General features: G+C 43.0%; 1 protein-coding gene across 1 annotated transcript in view; it reads left to right on the top strand.

The window, feature by feature from the left end:
* LOC140732659 (dynein axonemal heavy chain 8-like) overlaps positions 1–16,152 on the top strand; it is a 704,719-nt gene that overhangs the window by 296,691 nt on the left and 391,876 nt on the right. The window contains exons 53-55 of the mRNA XM_073055352.1: positions 6,266–6,400; positions 10,772–10,894; positions 12,251–12,464. Of these exons, the coding sequence (XP_072911453.1) occupies positions 6,266–6,400; positions 10,772–10,894; positions 12,251–12,464 (472 nt within the window). The remainder of the gene's footprint in view (positions 1–6,265; positions 6,401–10,771; positions 10,895–12,250; positions 12,465–16,152) is intronic.

Genomic DNA, 16,152 nt, shown 5'->3' with positions numbered 1-16,152 from the left:
GCATGATTAACTTATTATTATTTAATTATTTATGGTTTTATATTGCTATATTTCTACACTATTCTTGGTTGGTGCAGCTGTAATGAAACCCAGTTTCCCTCAGGATCAATAAAGTATGTCTGTCTGTCTGTCTGTCAAAAAAAGCTTTGCTTGGTGTTCACTCTGGACTTGGTAGGCTAACGGATCAATTTCTGTGCTATGGTGCTATCACAGTTAATGACATACCTCTATTGCCTGAGGCATAAAATAAAAGAACTTTGCCATGTTTGCCTTCCCCAAATACTCGGAGTGAATTGTATTTTACCATTTAAACTAGTTTGGCAGGGGGTGAATCAGAGCACCAGGTCAGAAAGTGGAGAGAAGGAGAGGAAGGTAGATGTCAGGGCCAGTTAAAACAGGCAGGAGCAAAGTGATAGATACAGTGGAATGGATAATTATGAGAGCATTAGGCAGAAGCTAGGGAGAGTTAATTGGGAGCAGCTGACTTTGGGCAAGTCCACATCTGACATGTGGAGGGTGTTTAAAAACCAACCGCACAGAGAACAGGATGGGTATGGCCAGTTAAGAGAACGTTGCATGTTTGAAGTAGTATTGAATTTAGTCAAGAAAGAAAAGGAGAAGTATATAAAGCTTAGGAAACTAGAATCAAACAGAACCCTTAAGGATTATAAAGAAGACAGAGGAAAAAGCTCAAGAAGAGAATTAGAAAAGCCAGAAGGGGCCATGGAAAGTCCTTGGCAAATAGGATTAAAGAGAATCTCAAGGCATTCTATACATGCATCAAGAGCAAGAGGATAATGAGGGTGAGAGTAGGAACACTAAAAGACAAGAGGGAACATTTGCTTGGAGGCAACGGATGTGAGTGAGGTACTTAATGAGTACTTTATCTTAGTATTTATCATGGAGAAGAATGTGGAGTGTATTGAGATGCGGGCATTTTGAGGTAAAGGAGAAGGCAATGTTGGGTCTCTTATAGAGCATTTGGAGGATAATTCCCTGGGGCTGATGGGATTACCCCAGGTTATTGAGAGAGGCAAGAGAAGAGATTGCTGGGGCTTGACCAATATCTTTGTCCACTCTAGCCACAGGAGAGGTTTCAGAGGACTGGCGAGTAGCTAATGTTGTTCCATTATTCAAGAAGGGAACCAGGGATAATCCTGGAAACTATAGATCAGAGAGTCTCATGTCAGTGTAGGAAGTTACGGGAACGAACTCAGGGATAGGTTTTAAGAATATTTTGAAACCATGACCTAATTAGGGAAAGCCGGCATGTCTTTTTGCAGAGCAAGTTGTATATTACTAACTTGATTGAGTTTTTTTGCAGAGGTGATGAGGGTGATTGACAATGTAGAACTGTAGATGTTGTCTACATGGATTTTAGTAAGGCATTTGACAAGGTCCCTCATGGGAGGCATTAAAAGATTAAGGTGCATGGGTTCCATGGTGAATTGGCCACTTAGCTTCAGAGCTAGCTTGCCCATAGAAGACAGGCTAGTGGTTAAAGGGATGTATTCTAGCTTGAAGATCTCTGATAAGTGGTGTTCCACAGGAATCTGTACTGGGACTTCTGCTGTATATAAATGACCTGGCTGAAAATGCAGATGGGTGGGTTAGCAAATTTACAGATCATACAAAGATTGGTGATGTTATAGATAGCATAAACGACTGGCAAAGAATACATCAGAAAATAGCTCAGTTGCAGATATGGGCCGAGAAATAGTAGATGGAGTTTAACCAGTCCAAATGTGAAGGTTTGCACCTAAGTATGTCAAATGTGAAGAGGCAGAATACTGTTAAGGGAAAGGCCCTTAACAGTGCTGATGAGCAGAGGGGCCTTGGGGTCCAAGTTCATAGCTCCCTGAAAGTGGCTACACAGATGATAGGGTGATAGGCATGCTTGCCTTTATTAGTCGAGGAACTGAATTCAAAAGCCAGGAACAAAAATCTGAGGAATCATGAGGAAATCTGCAGATGCTGGAAATCCAAACAACACATACAAAATGCTGGTGGAACACAGCAGGCCAGGTAGCATCTATAAGGAGAAGCACAGTCGACGTTTCGGGCCGAGACCCTTCGTCAGGACTAACTGAAAGGAAAGATAGTAAGAGATAGTAAGAGACTGCCAACACAGATGCCTTGTGCAGGAAGGCACAGAGTCGACTGTACTTCCTTAGAAGGTTGACGTCATTCAATGTCTGTAGTGAGATGCTGAAGATGTTCTATAGGTCAGTTGTGGAGAGCGCCCTCTTCTTTGTGGTAGCGTGTTGGGGAGGAAGTATTAAGAAGAGGGACGCCTCACGTCTTAATAAGCTGTTAAGGAAGGCGGGCTCTGTCGTGGGCAAAGTACTGGAGAGTTTAACATCGGTAACTGAGCGAAGGGCGCTGAGTAGGCTACGGTCAATTATGGAAAACTCTGAACATCCTCTACATAGCACCATCCAGAGACAGAGAAGCAGTTTCAGCGACAGGTCACTATCGATGCAATGCTCGTCAGACAGGATGAAGAGGTCAATACTCCCCAATGCCATTAGGCTTTACAATTCAACCGCCAGGACTTAAGAACTTTTTAAAAGCTATTATTAATGCTTTTTGAGATAGTGATTTAGTTGCATATCATATTTTTTACTGAGTTAAGTATTGTATGTAATTAGTTTTGCTACAACAAGTGTATGGGACATTGGAAAAAAGTTGAATTTCCCCATGGGGATGAATAAAGTATCTATCTATCTATCTATCTATCTATCTATCTATTTGAAAGTAGTGGGGGGAGGGGGAAATGCGAAATGATAGGAGAAGACCGGAGGGGGTGGGATGAAGCTAAGAGCTGGAAAGGTGATTGGCGAAAGTGATACAGAGCTGGAGAAGGGAAAGGATCATGGGATGGGAGGCCTCAGGAGAAAGAAAGGGGGAGAGGGGGAGCACCAGAGGGAGATGGAGAACAGGCAAACAACTAAATATGTCAGGGATGGGGTAAGAAGGGGAGGAGGGGCATTAACGGAATTTAGAGAAGTCAATGTTCATGCCATCAGATATACCCAGCCGGTATATGAGGTGTTATTCCTCCAACCTGAGTGTGGCTTCATCTTGACAGTAGAGGAGGCCATGGATAGACATATCAGAATGGAAATTGGACGTGGAATTAAAATGTGTGACCACTGGGAGATCCTGCTTTCTCTGGTGGACCGAGCGTAGGTGTTCAGCAAAACGGTCTCCCAGTCTGCGTTGGGTCTCTGCCCATCACTCTGCCTGTTCTCCATCTCCCTCTGGTGCTTCCACCCCCCCCTTTCTTTCTCCCGAGGCCTCCCGTCCCATGATCCTTTCCCTTCTCCAGCTCTGTATCACTTTCGCCAATCACCTTTCCAGCTCTTAGCTTCATCTCACCCCCTCTGGTCTTCTCCTATCATTTCGCATTTCCCCCTCCCCCCACAACTTTCAAATCTCTTAGTATCTTTCCTTTCGGTTAGTCCTGACGAAGGGTCTCGGCCCGAAACGTCGACAGTGCTTCTCCTTATAGATGTTGCCTGGCTTGCTGTGTTCCACCAGCATTTTGTGTGTTGTTCAAAAGCCAGGAAGTTATGTTGCAACTTTATAAAACTCTGGTTAGGCCACATTTGGAGTATTGCATACAGTTCTGGTCGCCCCGTTATATGAAGGATGTCGAGATTTTGGGGAGAGTGCAGAAAAGGCTTTCCAGGATGCTGCCTGGATTAGAGGGTGTTATGTTTGTTCCTGATAAAAGACAAACTTAGCGTGTTTAAAAACAAATACATCTTTACTCGGGACACTCCAGCTCTGACCTCAGTTCAACACAAGCATGTGCGGACCGCCCCCAATGTCACGCCAGTTCCAGGTGAACCACCCACATTGCCCACAGGGAACTGAAGTTTTTTATTATGTACACACATAAAACACAGAAGGCATGTGCTGTCACCAGAGGATGAACAAACTTGGGCTGTTTTCTCTGGAGTGGCAGAGACTGATGGGAGATCTGGTTATAGTTTAGAAGATTATGAGAGGCATAGCTCGAGTAGACAGGCAGTATCCTTTCCCCAGGATTGAAATGTTTAATACCAGAGGGCATGCATTTAAGGTGAGAGGGGGTAATTTCAAAGAAGATGTGAGGGGCAATTTTTATATACAGAGAGTGGTTGGTGCCTGGAATGCACTGCCTGAGGTGGTGATGGAGGCTGATACATTGGCACTTCTAAGAGACATTTAGAAAGGCACATGACTGTGAGGAAAGAGGAGGATGTGGATATTGTGCAACAGAAGAGATTAGTTTAGATAGCCATTTGACGAAGATAGTCCTGATGAAGGGTCTCGGCCCGAAACGTCGACAGTGCTTCTCCTTATAGATGCTGCCTGGCCTGCTGTATTCCACCAGCATTTTGTGTGTATTATTGAGTACAGGACATGGGATGTTATGTTGAAGATGTCTAAGATATTGGTGAGGCCTAATTTGGAGTACTGTGTGCAGTTTAGGTCACCTACCTACAGGAAAGATATAAATAAGATTGAAAGAATACAAGAAAATTTACAAGGATGTTGCCAGGTCTGGAGCACCTGAGTTATAAGGAAAGATTGAATAGATTAGGACTTTATTCCTTGGAACGTAAAAGATTGAGAGGAGAATTGATAGAGGTATACAAAAATTATAAGGGATATAGATAGGGTAAATGCAAGCAGGCATTTTCTAATGAGAACACACACAAAATGCTGGTGGAACACAGCAGGCCAAGCAGCATCTATAGGGAGAAGTACTGTCGATGTTTCGGGCCGAGACCCTTCGTCAGGACTCGGCACAAAACGTCGACAGCACTTCTCCCTATAGATGCTGCCTGGCCTGCTGTGTTCCACCAGCACTTTGTGTGTGTTGTTGTTTGAATTTCCAGCATCTGCAGATTTCCTCGGATTTTCTAATGAGGTTGGGTGGGACTACAACTAGAGGTCATGGGTTAAGGGTGAAAAGTTTAAGGGAAACATGAGGTGAAACTTGTTCATTCAGATGGTTGTGAGAGTGTGGAACGAGCTGGCAGTATAAATGGTGCATGCAAGCTTGATTACAACATTTAAGAGAAGTTCGGATAGTTACATGCGATAGGGAAATTCTTGACAGTTTTTAGAGTAGGTTACATGGTCGGCATAACGTGTGCTGAAGGGCCTGTAATATGCTGTAGAACTTTGTACGTGGATGGCAGAAGTATGGAGGACTATGATCCGAGTGCAAGTTGGTGGGAGTAGGCAGTTTAAATAGTTTTGGTTTGAACTGGATGGGCCAAAGGGAATGTTTCTGGCTGTACTTTTTTTCCTATGACTATAACTTTGATTGAATCCTGTGGTCTATTTCTTCCTTAATTAGTCATGTGGGACTTGCTAAATGAAAGCAATGCTCCCAAAGCTAAAGTGCCATGATGTTGAGGAACATATGGAGCAAGACAATGCAGAAAATGAACCCTAGAGAGTTTGGCATTGTAGAAAGCAGTTCTTAGCAGACCATATGCAGACTTCACACATGCAAGATCTGGCCACCCATATCAGTCTGTAATACAAAGTACCAGAGTAAGATACGTAACTGAAGAATCTGATACATTCTGCTGTTAGATGGTCACCCCTCCAAGCACAGGAAGTACAGACAACAAGTTTTAGGTTATATGACCATTAGTTTTGATTTTTATTTCCTTCTCACCTTCTATGATGCATGTTTTATTTAACTTATATTTTTCTTAAAGTACCCTCACCTTTTTCCTCCATGGTTTATCAAATGAAAACTATTTAGTAAATACATTTATATATTCCTGTCAGCAAGTTTAAAACAATGCATCTTAACTTGCGTTAAGCATAGACACATTTTAAATACTTACTGCCTTTAGGGATGTAGAAATCACCATAAGTACTGGAGGTGCAGAGCAACCCTCTTACCCCTCTGTTTTGGGTTTTCTAGCTGAACAAATTCCCAGCATTAGCATTCACTCTGTGCCACTGCTTTCTAAGTTAATATGAATACTTAAACAGTATGGTAAGTGCTTCCTTAAATCTCAACAATTTTAAATATTGAAGTGTAAATAATTGGTGTGTACTGAATGGAAAATGAGAGTAATATTTCTTAATTCTGAAAACCACCAGCAGGTAAAGATCACCTTTGGGAAGGAAATGCAGCTTTTTATCAACCTGGCTTGCCAGTAAAACTAAGTTTTCAAAAGCAAAATAATGTGGGAAATACTGCTGGCAAATTAATTTTCTGATTTGTTTTTGCAAACTCTGACAGGCAGTACTTCTGACTGGGGAACAAGGAACTGCAAAAACAGTCATGATTAAAGGTTATTTGAAGAAGTATGATCCAGAGGAACATCTCTCCAAATGTCTGAATTTCTCTTCTGCCACAGAGCCCTACATGTTCCAGGTAACATACAATCTAATAATAGGAATTATTAGTAAACCCGATAGACCCAGTGCCTGTAAATAACTGTAAGATATCTCCTTTTCATCATCTTCAGTGCCTAAAGTATGGTGCCTGGATTTCAGCATAATACTTCTATTTGTAACCAGCAACTTATCAAGATTCAGCCAAGTTTTCTTTATTTTATATGCAATGGCTGAGAGTTTTTTTGGTGCTAGGAAGGTTGTATTAAATACTTGGAGCAAATCAGTCCGGGTATGTTAGTTTTTGGAGAGCGTGACACCTCCAATTTTTATTGTATTTGAGCAAAAAAACTGTAAAATAAAATAGGTGTACCATCGCAGAGCAAGATTAAAGATTGGGCAGGTTGCAAGTCTGAGATCATAGCACAGGGAGACGAGAGTGGGAAGAAGAGAATAACTACGGGTAATTATTTGGGATGAGATTGGGACCTCAGGAGGAAGTGGACAATCATGGTGTGGTTCCACATGATGGCTTTTGCTGTTCATTTGTGGTTATTGTTGAAGTCAGAGGTGACAAGCAGTGGATGTGGTGTATATGGATTTTAGTAAGATTTTTGACAAATCATCCCATTGTAGGCTCATTCAAAAATTCATGAGGCATGGGATACATGGAACCTTGGCTGCATTGATTCAGAATTAGCTTGCTGCAGAAGACTTGAATGAGAAAGTGGAAGGGTTTTGCAATTGGAATGGGTTTAATGTTGTCACATGTACTGAGGGAGAGTGACAAGTTTGTCTTGGATACTGTTTATACAGATCAATTCATTACAGAGTGCATTGAAGTCGTACAAAGTGAAGCAATACATTGCACAGAGTAACAGCTGCAGAGAAAGTGCAGTGCAGGTAGACAACGGGTCATAACAAGGTAGACTGGGAGGTCAACAGTTCATTTTATCATACAAGGGAACTATTTCAATAGGCCTGGAACAGCAGGATAAATGCTGTCCTTGACCCTGGTGGTCTGTGTATGTTATATCCGATATGAAAGGGTAGAAAAAAAGAATGTCTGGGGTCGGCAGGATCTTTAATTGTGTTGACAGCTTTACTGAGGCAGTGAGAGGTGTAGTCAGAGCCCTTGGAGGGGAGGTTGGTTTCCATGATATGCTCACAACTCTGCAGTTTCTTGCACTCACTGGCAGAGCTGTTTCCTTACCAAGCTGTGTTGCTTCCAGATGAGATGCTTCTCCATGCTGCTCGATAAAAGTTGCTAAAGATGGACAGGGACGTGCCAAATTTCACCAGCCTCTTGAGGAAGTAGGGGCATCAGTGAATTTTTTTTTTGGCGAAATCTATGTGTTTGGACCATGACAAGTATTGGTGATGTTCACTTGGAGGCACATGAAGCTCTCTTCCTTGTCGAGCTCAGCAGTACTGACATTGATAGTTGTATGTACATCGTTCTGCCTTCCTGAAATCAATGACCAGCTCTTTTGTTTGGGAAAGGCTGTTGTCATGATACCGTAAGCTCTCTTTCTTTCTATACTCTAACTTGTTATTTGTGATACAGCCTAGTGCGGTGATATCATTTGCAAACTTGTAGATGGAGTTGGAGCAATCACAAAATAACATCTGTATTTTCACACAAAACTCTAATATCTATAACAAATGCTTGGTAATGCATTTTGGATCCTGGTTACTAATATTTTTATACTCAGTATGATTGAATACAGATGGAAGAAATGCTTGAAGATAGTCTAGTGACAACATATTCTTGAATCCAGGAATAAATTATTTCAAGGGCTGTAAACCTTAAATTAAGCATACAGTACTGAAAGGCTGGCAATTCAGGCGGCACCTGTGGGCAAAAAGGTAGTGAATCTTGTTAATTCGCTATTAAAACAGGAAGTCGCACAGATATAAAATTATTTTTTAAGAAGTAAGGGAAAAAGCTGGAGAAGATCTGAACAAAGCAAAGATTGTTCCATGTTGAGCACAAAGAGACAGGGATAGATTGGACTTGCACAGTTCCTACTACTACAGATTTGCTTTCGGAGAATGAGTAGAGTTGAAAGAGAGATTGCTCAAAGTGAGAACAAGTTCAGCCTGGTGAGGGTAGTTCGTGGTCGAGTAATTGGTTTACTATTGTCACATGTAGCTTATACAGTGAAAAATCTTGTTTTTGTATGCCAGCCATACAGATAATTTCAAACCATAAGTACATTGAGGTACTACAAAAGGAAAGCGACAGCTGAATGTTAACCATAGACAATAAGATGCAAGGGTCACAGCAAGGTAGATTGAGAGGTCAAGCGCCCATCTTTATCGTGCAAAGGTTCAATCAAGAGTCCTGTAACAGATAAAAGCTGTCTTTGAGCTTGGTGTGTGTTTTCAAGCTTTTTATGCTGTGCAATGGAAGGGGAAGAAGAAAGAATGACCAGGGTGGGAGAGGACTTTGATTATGTAGGCTTTTTACTGGTGCTGCAGGATGTGTGAAGAGTCAATGGAAGGAAAGCTGTTTTTTGTGATTGATGAATTATGTCTGCAACTTTCTCCAGTACCTACAGTTTGCAAAAGATTTCACAACCTTCCTATAAAATGGTGGCATACTTGATCGAGCAGTCTCTCTGAGTCTAGCAAATCTGTGTCTTAAATGCTTTTCTTGTGATTGCAAGACTCTGATGGACATTGGTAAATCAAAATACTGCAAGTCTGGTTCATTGGTAAGAGAGCTGCTTAGCTTTGGTTGTTGTGTAGACCAGGTCCTCATGCTGTAGTAGAGCCTGTTACAGCTAACCAGGAGAGGAGGCATGGAGGCGGTGTGGCAAATGCAGGCAGGCTTTACCATCTGTGCTGCCCTACAGTGTTCACTCCCTAGAAGACAAGCTGCGTTGCTTTCATCTGTAGCTGACCCAGCTCGAGATGAGGAACTGCTGTATGCTTGTTCTTGCAGAAACGTGGCTTCAAGACAATATCCCATGTACCATCAGTCTTCAGGCCATACTACTCAGGGACATGCTGATATTAATTTTGGCCTGTAGGTTGTATCGTTACTATACTGTATGCACTGTGTGTGGTGTGTGACTCTATGTACTGTATTTTGCATCTTGACCCCAGAGGAATGCTGTTTCACTTAGCTGTATACATGTGTATGGTTGAATGACAATTAACCTTGAATTTAGACTTGAACTTGACCAGTTGCCGTACTAGGCCATGATGCATCTAAATAGGATGCTTCCTATAGTGCACTGATAAAATTTGGTGACATGCTGAATTTCCTCAGCCTTCTAAAAAAGTAGTACTGGTGTGATTTCTCTGTCATAGTCTCTATGTCGTTGGTTTATATTTACAACTAGGGACTTGAAGATTTAATCTTCTTCATCTCTGCCGCATTAACACATACACATGTGCTCTGTACCACTTCTTGAATTCAATGGCCAGTTCTTTTGTGTTGCTGAAATTGAGGGAAAGTTTGTTGTTTTGGCACCATGCTATTAGGCTCTCTAACTCCTTTCTGTACTCTCTCTTACCACAATTTGAGATCCAGCCTACAATAGTGGTACATCTGTGATGGGCTGGGGGTGGGGATGTGGCCTTGGAGGACACCAGTGTTGAGCATAATCATGGTGGGGGTGCTTCTGCCTATCCTTAGTGATTGCAGTCGGTTGGTTAGGAAGCCAAGGATCCAGTTGCAGAGGGAGGTGTAGACTCCGAAGTTTAAGAGTTTGGAAATTAATTTGGAGTGAGATTGGACTGATTTAAATTCAAGGAAGCATCAAAGAATCCTCAAACCCTGAAGGATGGCATTTGGGAATGTGAGAATAAAGATATATTGGACATCCACAGTGAAAATTAGCCACCTGGAGTCAGGAAAGTACAAATTATTAAAGGAGGATATCCCAAGTTTTGCAGATATAATGAATGGAAATGAAGCAAGAGAAAAGAAATAGAGTCAAATTCGGAAGAAGTGTTCCATGAAATAATAATACATTGAAATGATCGGTCCATGGGAATAGACCTGCTTATATCTTAGTGAGAAGGTATTTGGGGAAATCATGAGGTTGGAGTCTGAAAAGGGAAGGTCTTCAGAAGAGAAGTCAGGAAATATCTGGCAGACAATAGTTGGATATTTGAAAATGGATACATTACCCAGAAGAAATAGGAGCAGATGAAAGAGTTGGCATTTACAGTGTTGCCTGACCTGCTGAGAATTCCCAGTGATTTCTGTCCTTGAGCTGTACTGTGAAGGCTGTGACATTTGGAAGAGTGCTAAGACTACCCGTGTGGTACAACAGAATAGCACTGAATTGTTTATCAGATTACTCATTTTGTGTACTTTGCAGATGGACTCTACATGTGAGTATGATATAATAATTTGGTGACTTTTTCTCAATTATATGCATTATCTTTATAGAGAACTATTGAAAGTTATGTGGAAAAACGAGTGGGAAGTACATATGGACCTCCCAGTGGACGGAAAATGACGATATTCGTTGATGATATCAACATGCCAGTTATCAATGAGTGGGGAGATCAGGTAAAATATTCTTTGACTGCATATCATGTATCTCATGCAAACCACAACCCCATTCCCTCCTCGCTTCAGCAAGAACAGAGTTCCACTGGTCCTTACCTTTCATCCCACCTGCCTCAGATTTACTGTTTTCAGTTCCAGCATCCACAGCAGTTTCCAATACCAGTTTCATAATTCTTCTCTTCTTTCACCATATGGAAGTAATCATTCTCTTTCCCCACTTTGCTCTTTCAACTCCCTCCCCCTGCACCTCCCCCCACCAATCTTACTGCACTTTTTCACAGAGGAAATGAAATATTTGTCTCTTTACCCACCATTCTGGGATTCAAGCAATCTTTCCATGTAAAGCAGCAAGATACATGCACTTTGTTTCTGTCAAGTGTGCTTCATTTAGTAATCGCAATGTGATATCCCCTCCACTGGAGAAGCCAAATACAAACTGGGTGATCAATTGTGAAGTGCTTATGCCCAGTCCACAAGAATGACCCCAAGCTTCCAGTCGCCTGCGGCTTTAATTCAGCATGCTGCACCCACTCTGACTCTGTGTCTGTGGTTTTCTGCACTGTTACAAGGCCCAAAGCAAGCTTTTGCACAGCATGTCATCTTACGTCTTGGCACTTGTGGTAGCTTTCAGGATCCTGTATTGAATTCTTCAACTTTAGATAACTTACTCTTTCTTTCAGTCTGCATCAGAACTCCGTCATTTCTGCCAGTCATTATTTTTGCTCAATTTTTCTTTTCCAATTCGTCTTGACTCACCTGCCAGGCATGTCTTGGAGCCTTGCTATGAACAATACATTACAGAGAGAAAGTAGTCTAACTGACTGTTAATCCACTTGTTATTGCCTTGTCAACCATGTTCTTTTTTTCTAACCATCAATCCCCCGCTTCTCTGCTACACTGATGTGATTTTCTTTCTTTCCCAGACCTGACAAAGGTTCCTCAGCCTGAATGATTAACTGTAACACTTTCCACAGATGCTGTCTGTGGTAAACCATGTATACCTGTCTGGACACGCCCCTCTGCTGACTGCTCCTGTGGCTCCTCCCACAGACCCCTGTATAAAGGTGATTGGGGCACTGCTCCTCCCACAGTCTTCAACATGGTTGTGCCCATTTTCGCTGTTAATAAAAGCCTATCATTTTGTACTCTACTTCCAGTCTCCTAGAGTTATTGATAGCGTATCACTGTCTGACCCGTTGATTGTGTCCAGTATTTTCTATATTCAAATGGGACAATGTTGTTTACTGAATGAATGAGCTTGGTACAAAGTAACCTCAGTCAATTTATCATGATTAGGTGCCATATGTTGAAATTTTTAGATTATTTTAAGAAGTTAACTTAAGTATCTTTTTTCAGATTACTAATGAAATAGTTCGTCAGATGGTGGAAATGCAAGGAATGTATAACTTAGACAAACCAGGAGACTTTACTAAAATCGTTGACGTGCAATTAATGGCTGCAATGATCCATCCAGGAGGTGGACGCAATGACATTCCTCAGCGGCTGAAGCGGCAGTTCACAATCTTCAACTGTACACTCCCGACTAACTCCTCCATTGATAAAATCTTTGGTAAGCTCTGTCTAGTTTCAGTAAGATCCCTATTTTTGAGCAGTCAATACCACTGTCATTCTGATGTATGTTGAGCTCATCAATGTTCTGTGCTATTAATCTTACTGACATCTCATTCCTGTATTCTGGCAGGAAATTTCATTTATGAATGGGTTGAAACAGCAATGAACTCAAATTGCATTTGCAGCGGGAGATCTAGTTAGCTTTATTCATATGACTTGCACCAAATGCATCCATCTGCAGTTCCTTGCAAACCATGTTAAAGAACTGGAGCTGAAGCTGGATGACTTTCGGCTCATACAAGAGAATAACAAGGTGATAGATAGGATCTACAGAAAGGTAGTCACCCCTAAGTTGCAGGTGGCAAGTAGTTGTTGGCAGGGGGAGTGAGCTACCAGGGGAAAGCCACAGCAACCAGGTCTCTGGCACTGTGGCTCAGAAGGGAAGGGGGAATAGAGGAGTGCGGTAGTGATAGAGGATTCCATCATTGGAGGAGCAGGCGGGAGATTCTGTGGATGTGAAAGAGACACGCAGATGGAGTGTTGCCTCCCAGTTGCTAGGGTCAGGGATGTCTTGGATTGGGTCCACGACATTCAAAAGGGGGAAGGTGAAAAGCCAGAATTAGTGGTACACATTTGTACCAATGGCATAAGCAGGAAAAGGAATGAGGTCCTGAAGAGAGAATATAGGGAGTTAGGTAGAAAGCTGAAAAGCGGGACCTTAAGGGTACTAATCTCTGGATTGCTGTCTGTGCCAGTGAAGGTTAGAATAAAATGATTTGGCAGATGAATGTATGGCTGAAGAATTGGTGCAGGGGGAGGGATTTCAGATTTCTGTATTATTGGGGTCCCTTCTGGGAAAGGTATGACCAGTACAGAAAAGATGTGTTACACCCCAACTAAAGGCTGTCCTTGGAGGCAGGTTTGATAGAGCAATTGAGGAGTGTTTAAATTAATTTGCCAGGGGGATGGGAACCAGAATGGTAGATCAGAGGATGGGGCAGTTGGTATTCAAGTAAATGCAGTGTGTGAGAGACTGTAAGGAAGGTTAGGCAGATGACAGGACAAAATTGAAGTTAGTGGGATGGTTTGAAGAGAGTCTTTAAACTAAGTAGTAGGTTCAATAGTTTGGAAAAGTGAGGAGAATATAGAAGGGATGGAGAGTGCAGGGGAGATTACAAAAATCTCCAGAATAAATGAAAAAAACAAAACATTTAGGAAGGGTTATGAATTTAACTTCTTGTAACATGGGGGCAAAATTGAAACAATAGCGTGTGAGGCACCCTTACATTCCAAATCAACCTGTAATCGATGCGCAGGCATCAATCTAGACTTTAACTTTTTTTCATTCGATTTGGGAACTACAGATTTACCGTTCTCCTCCACAACAACAGTTATCTCCCCATTCGTAACCTCCACATTAACTCTGAACACCCCCTTCAGCACAACCATCTGGGAACTCACACTTCCCAAGGTTAACCCCTTTTTTTCCGAACCAAGTCTATCTGCTCCAAAAGGACGACCGTATCGTCCAGCTGAGTCAAATACCTCAGATTTTTTCTGAGCTCCGTGACTAGGTTCAGGACCACGGGCATCCCCATCTTGGACACACTCAAACGGGGCATTGGCCTCTTCCAGGCTTTCAATACCCGTACCCTTTTCAAATTCTAAATTCCCCTGATCCTCCCAGTTACTCTCTGGGCAACTCACTTCCGGAGTAAACTCAACCCCGCGGGCTGAAACAACCCCATCTGCCAACCCAGCAGACTTCTTCAAGGTAATGGCATCCTTTTCATCTAGGACTGCCCTCATTTCATTATCGGGAACACCTTTAGAATTTTCAACTTCTTTAAACAGTCCTGCCAAACCAGACAGATCATCCATGTCCAACCCTGGACCTTTTAACAGCTTTATCTGTTTCTCATCTTTATTTCCTACCTCTAGGACCTTTTTCTTCGCTAAGGGAAGATCTACCTTCTCTCCCTTACCCCCTTTTACGTTACTATTCCTCGTTTTACCACCCTCGAAACCCTCATGGCACAGGGTCGGTAAAGACGTCTGGGCCAAATCAAAACTGGCCAATTTTAAACTGCTCCCATTCTCTGCTGCCGCTCTCGACAGGCTGCGAGTAACCGTGCATGCGGGATAGCTCGGGGACGCTATGGGCAGGGCCTCAACACGCACCGGTCGGCGGGTCATAGTTATGGCCGACCAAACTTTTTCTCCTGCTAAATCGTTCCCAAGGAGGACATCCACGTCAGTTCTCGGGAATTCTGATGGCACCCCCATTTCAACTGATCCATACACCAGCTCACAATCCAAAATGACCCTACACAAAGACACCCTTTCTGTCCCTTTTCCTATTCCTCTCAGGGCTACCTTGCCTGTCGGAGGTCCGAATTGTAATACGTTACGGCTAATTAATGATAGCTCCGCCCCCGTGTCTCTCCAAATCCGTACGGGAATTGGCGGGTCCCCCTTCCTCACAGACACGGTTCCGTGTGACATATAAATCTCCGACCCCTCGCGCTCTCTGCTCCCCTGGGACCCTCTTGCCGATTTTCTGATTACCACTGCACACCCGATAGGGATCGCTGCTTTCCCTCTCTCTGGCTCCTTTCTTGGAGCAAAGCATTTAGATGCAATATGACCCACTTTTCCACAATTAAAACAGGTCAAGCCAGGACCTCTCCTGCCGTCTTGCCTCTCCTCCTCAATTTTACCACTAGCTCCCAGCGGGATCTCCGCCTCAGCCGGCGGACTTTCTCTACCGTTCCCACGGTCTCTCTGGTAACTTTTTGGCAAGGAAAACTTTGTCTTGTGGGTTAGGGCATATTCATCTGTGAACCTAGCAATTTCTGAGATGGACTGATTCGTCCTCTCATTCAAATACATCCGGATCTCTTCCGGAACGCAACCTTTAAATTCCTCAATCAAAAATAACTCCCTGATACGCCCATAATTCTCGGCCACCTTTTCCGCGGTGCACCAACGGTCCAAGAGCACACCCTTCTCATGGGCTAGCTCGGTATACATTTGATTCCATCCTTTTCTTAAATTTCGGAACCTTTGTCTATACGCCTCAGGTACTAACTCGTAACCTTGGAGAATGGCCTCCTTTACTTGATCATAATTCCCTTCCCCTTCTGGGGGCAACGCGGCATATGCCCGCTGTGCTTTCCCTCGTAACACACTTTGTAACAACGCCACCCACTGCTCTCTGGGCCACTTCTGATTCACGGCCACCTTTTCAAAAAGCAAGAAATAACTATCAACATCCGTCTCCTCGAACGGGGGGACCAACCTCAACACCCGACTAACATCAAACCCCTCCTCTCTCTCTTGCCCTTGAGCTCTTCGCTCTTGCTTTCGCCTGTCCAGCTCCAATTCTTGGCTCCTTTGTTTCTCTTTCTCTTCTGCTTCTGCTTCTAGCTGCTTTAGCTGGAGCTCATGACCCCGTTTCATCTCTAATTCCTTTGCAGCTCGTTCCTCAGCCTTTTCCTTTGCAGCTGCTTCTAGCTGCTTTACTTTAAGATCATGGTCCAACCTAATTTTCTCCAACTCTACCTGATCTGTCCCACTCGCTAATCTCTTTTCGGGGATATTTTCCAAATCCTCAGCTGCAAACACCTCCTTTTCAATGTAATACTGATTTATGACCCCTCGCACTTGCTGCTTTTTCATTGATG

Source organism: Hemitrygon akajei, chromosome 9 (genome assembly GCF_048418815.1).
Source record: "Hemitrygon akajei chromosome 9, sHemAka1.3, whole genome shotgun sequence".
In the NCBI taxonomy this organism is placed as follows: domain Eukaryota; kingdom Metazoa; phylum Chordata; class Chondrichthyes; order Myliobatiformes; family Dasyatidae; genus Hemitrygon; species Hemitrygon akajei.
This window is presented reverse-complemented; position numbering and strand designations above follow the sequence as displayed.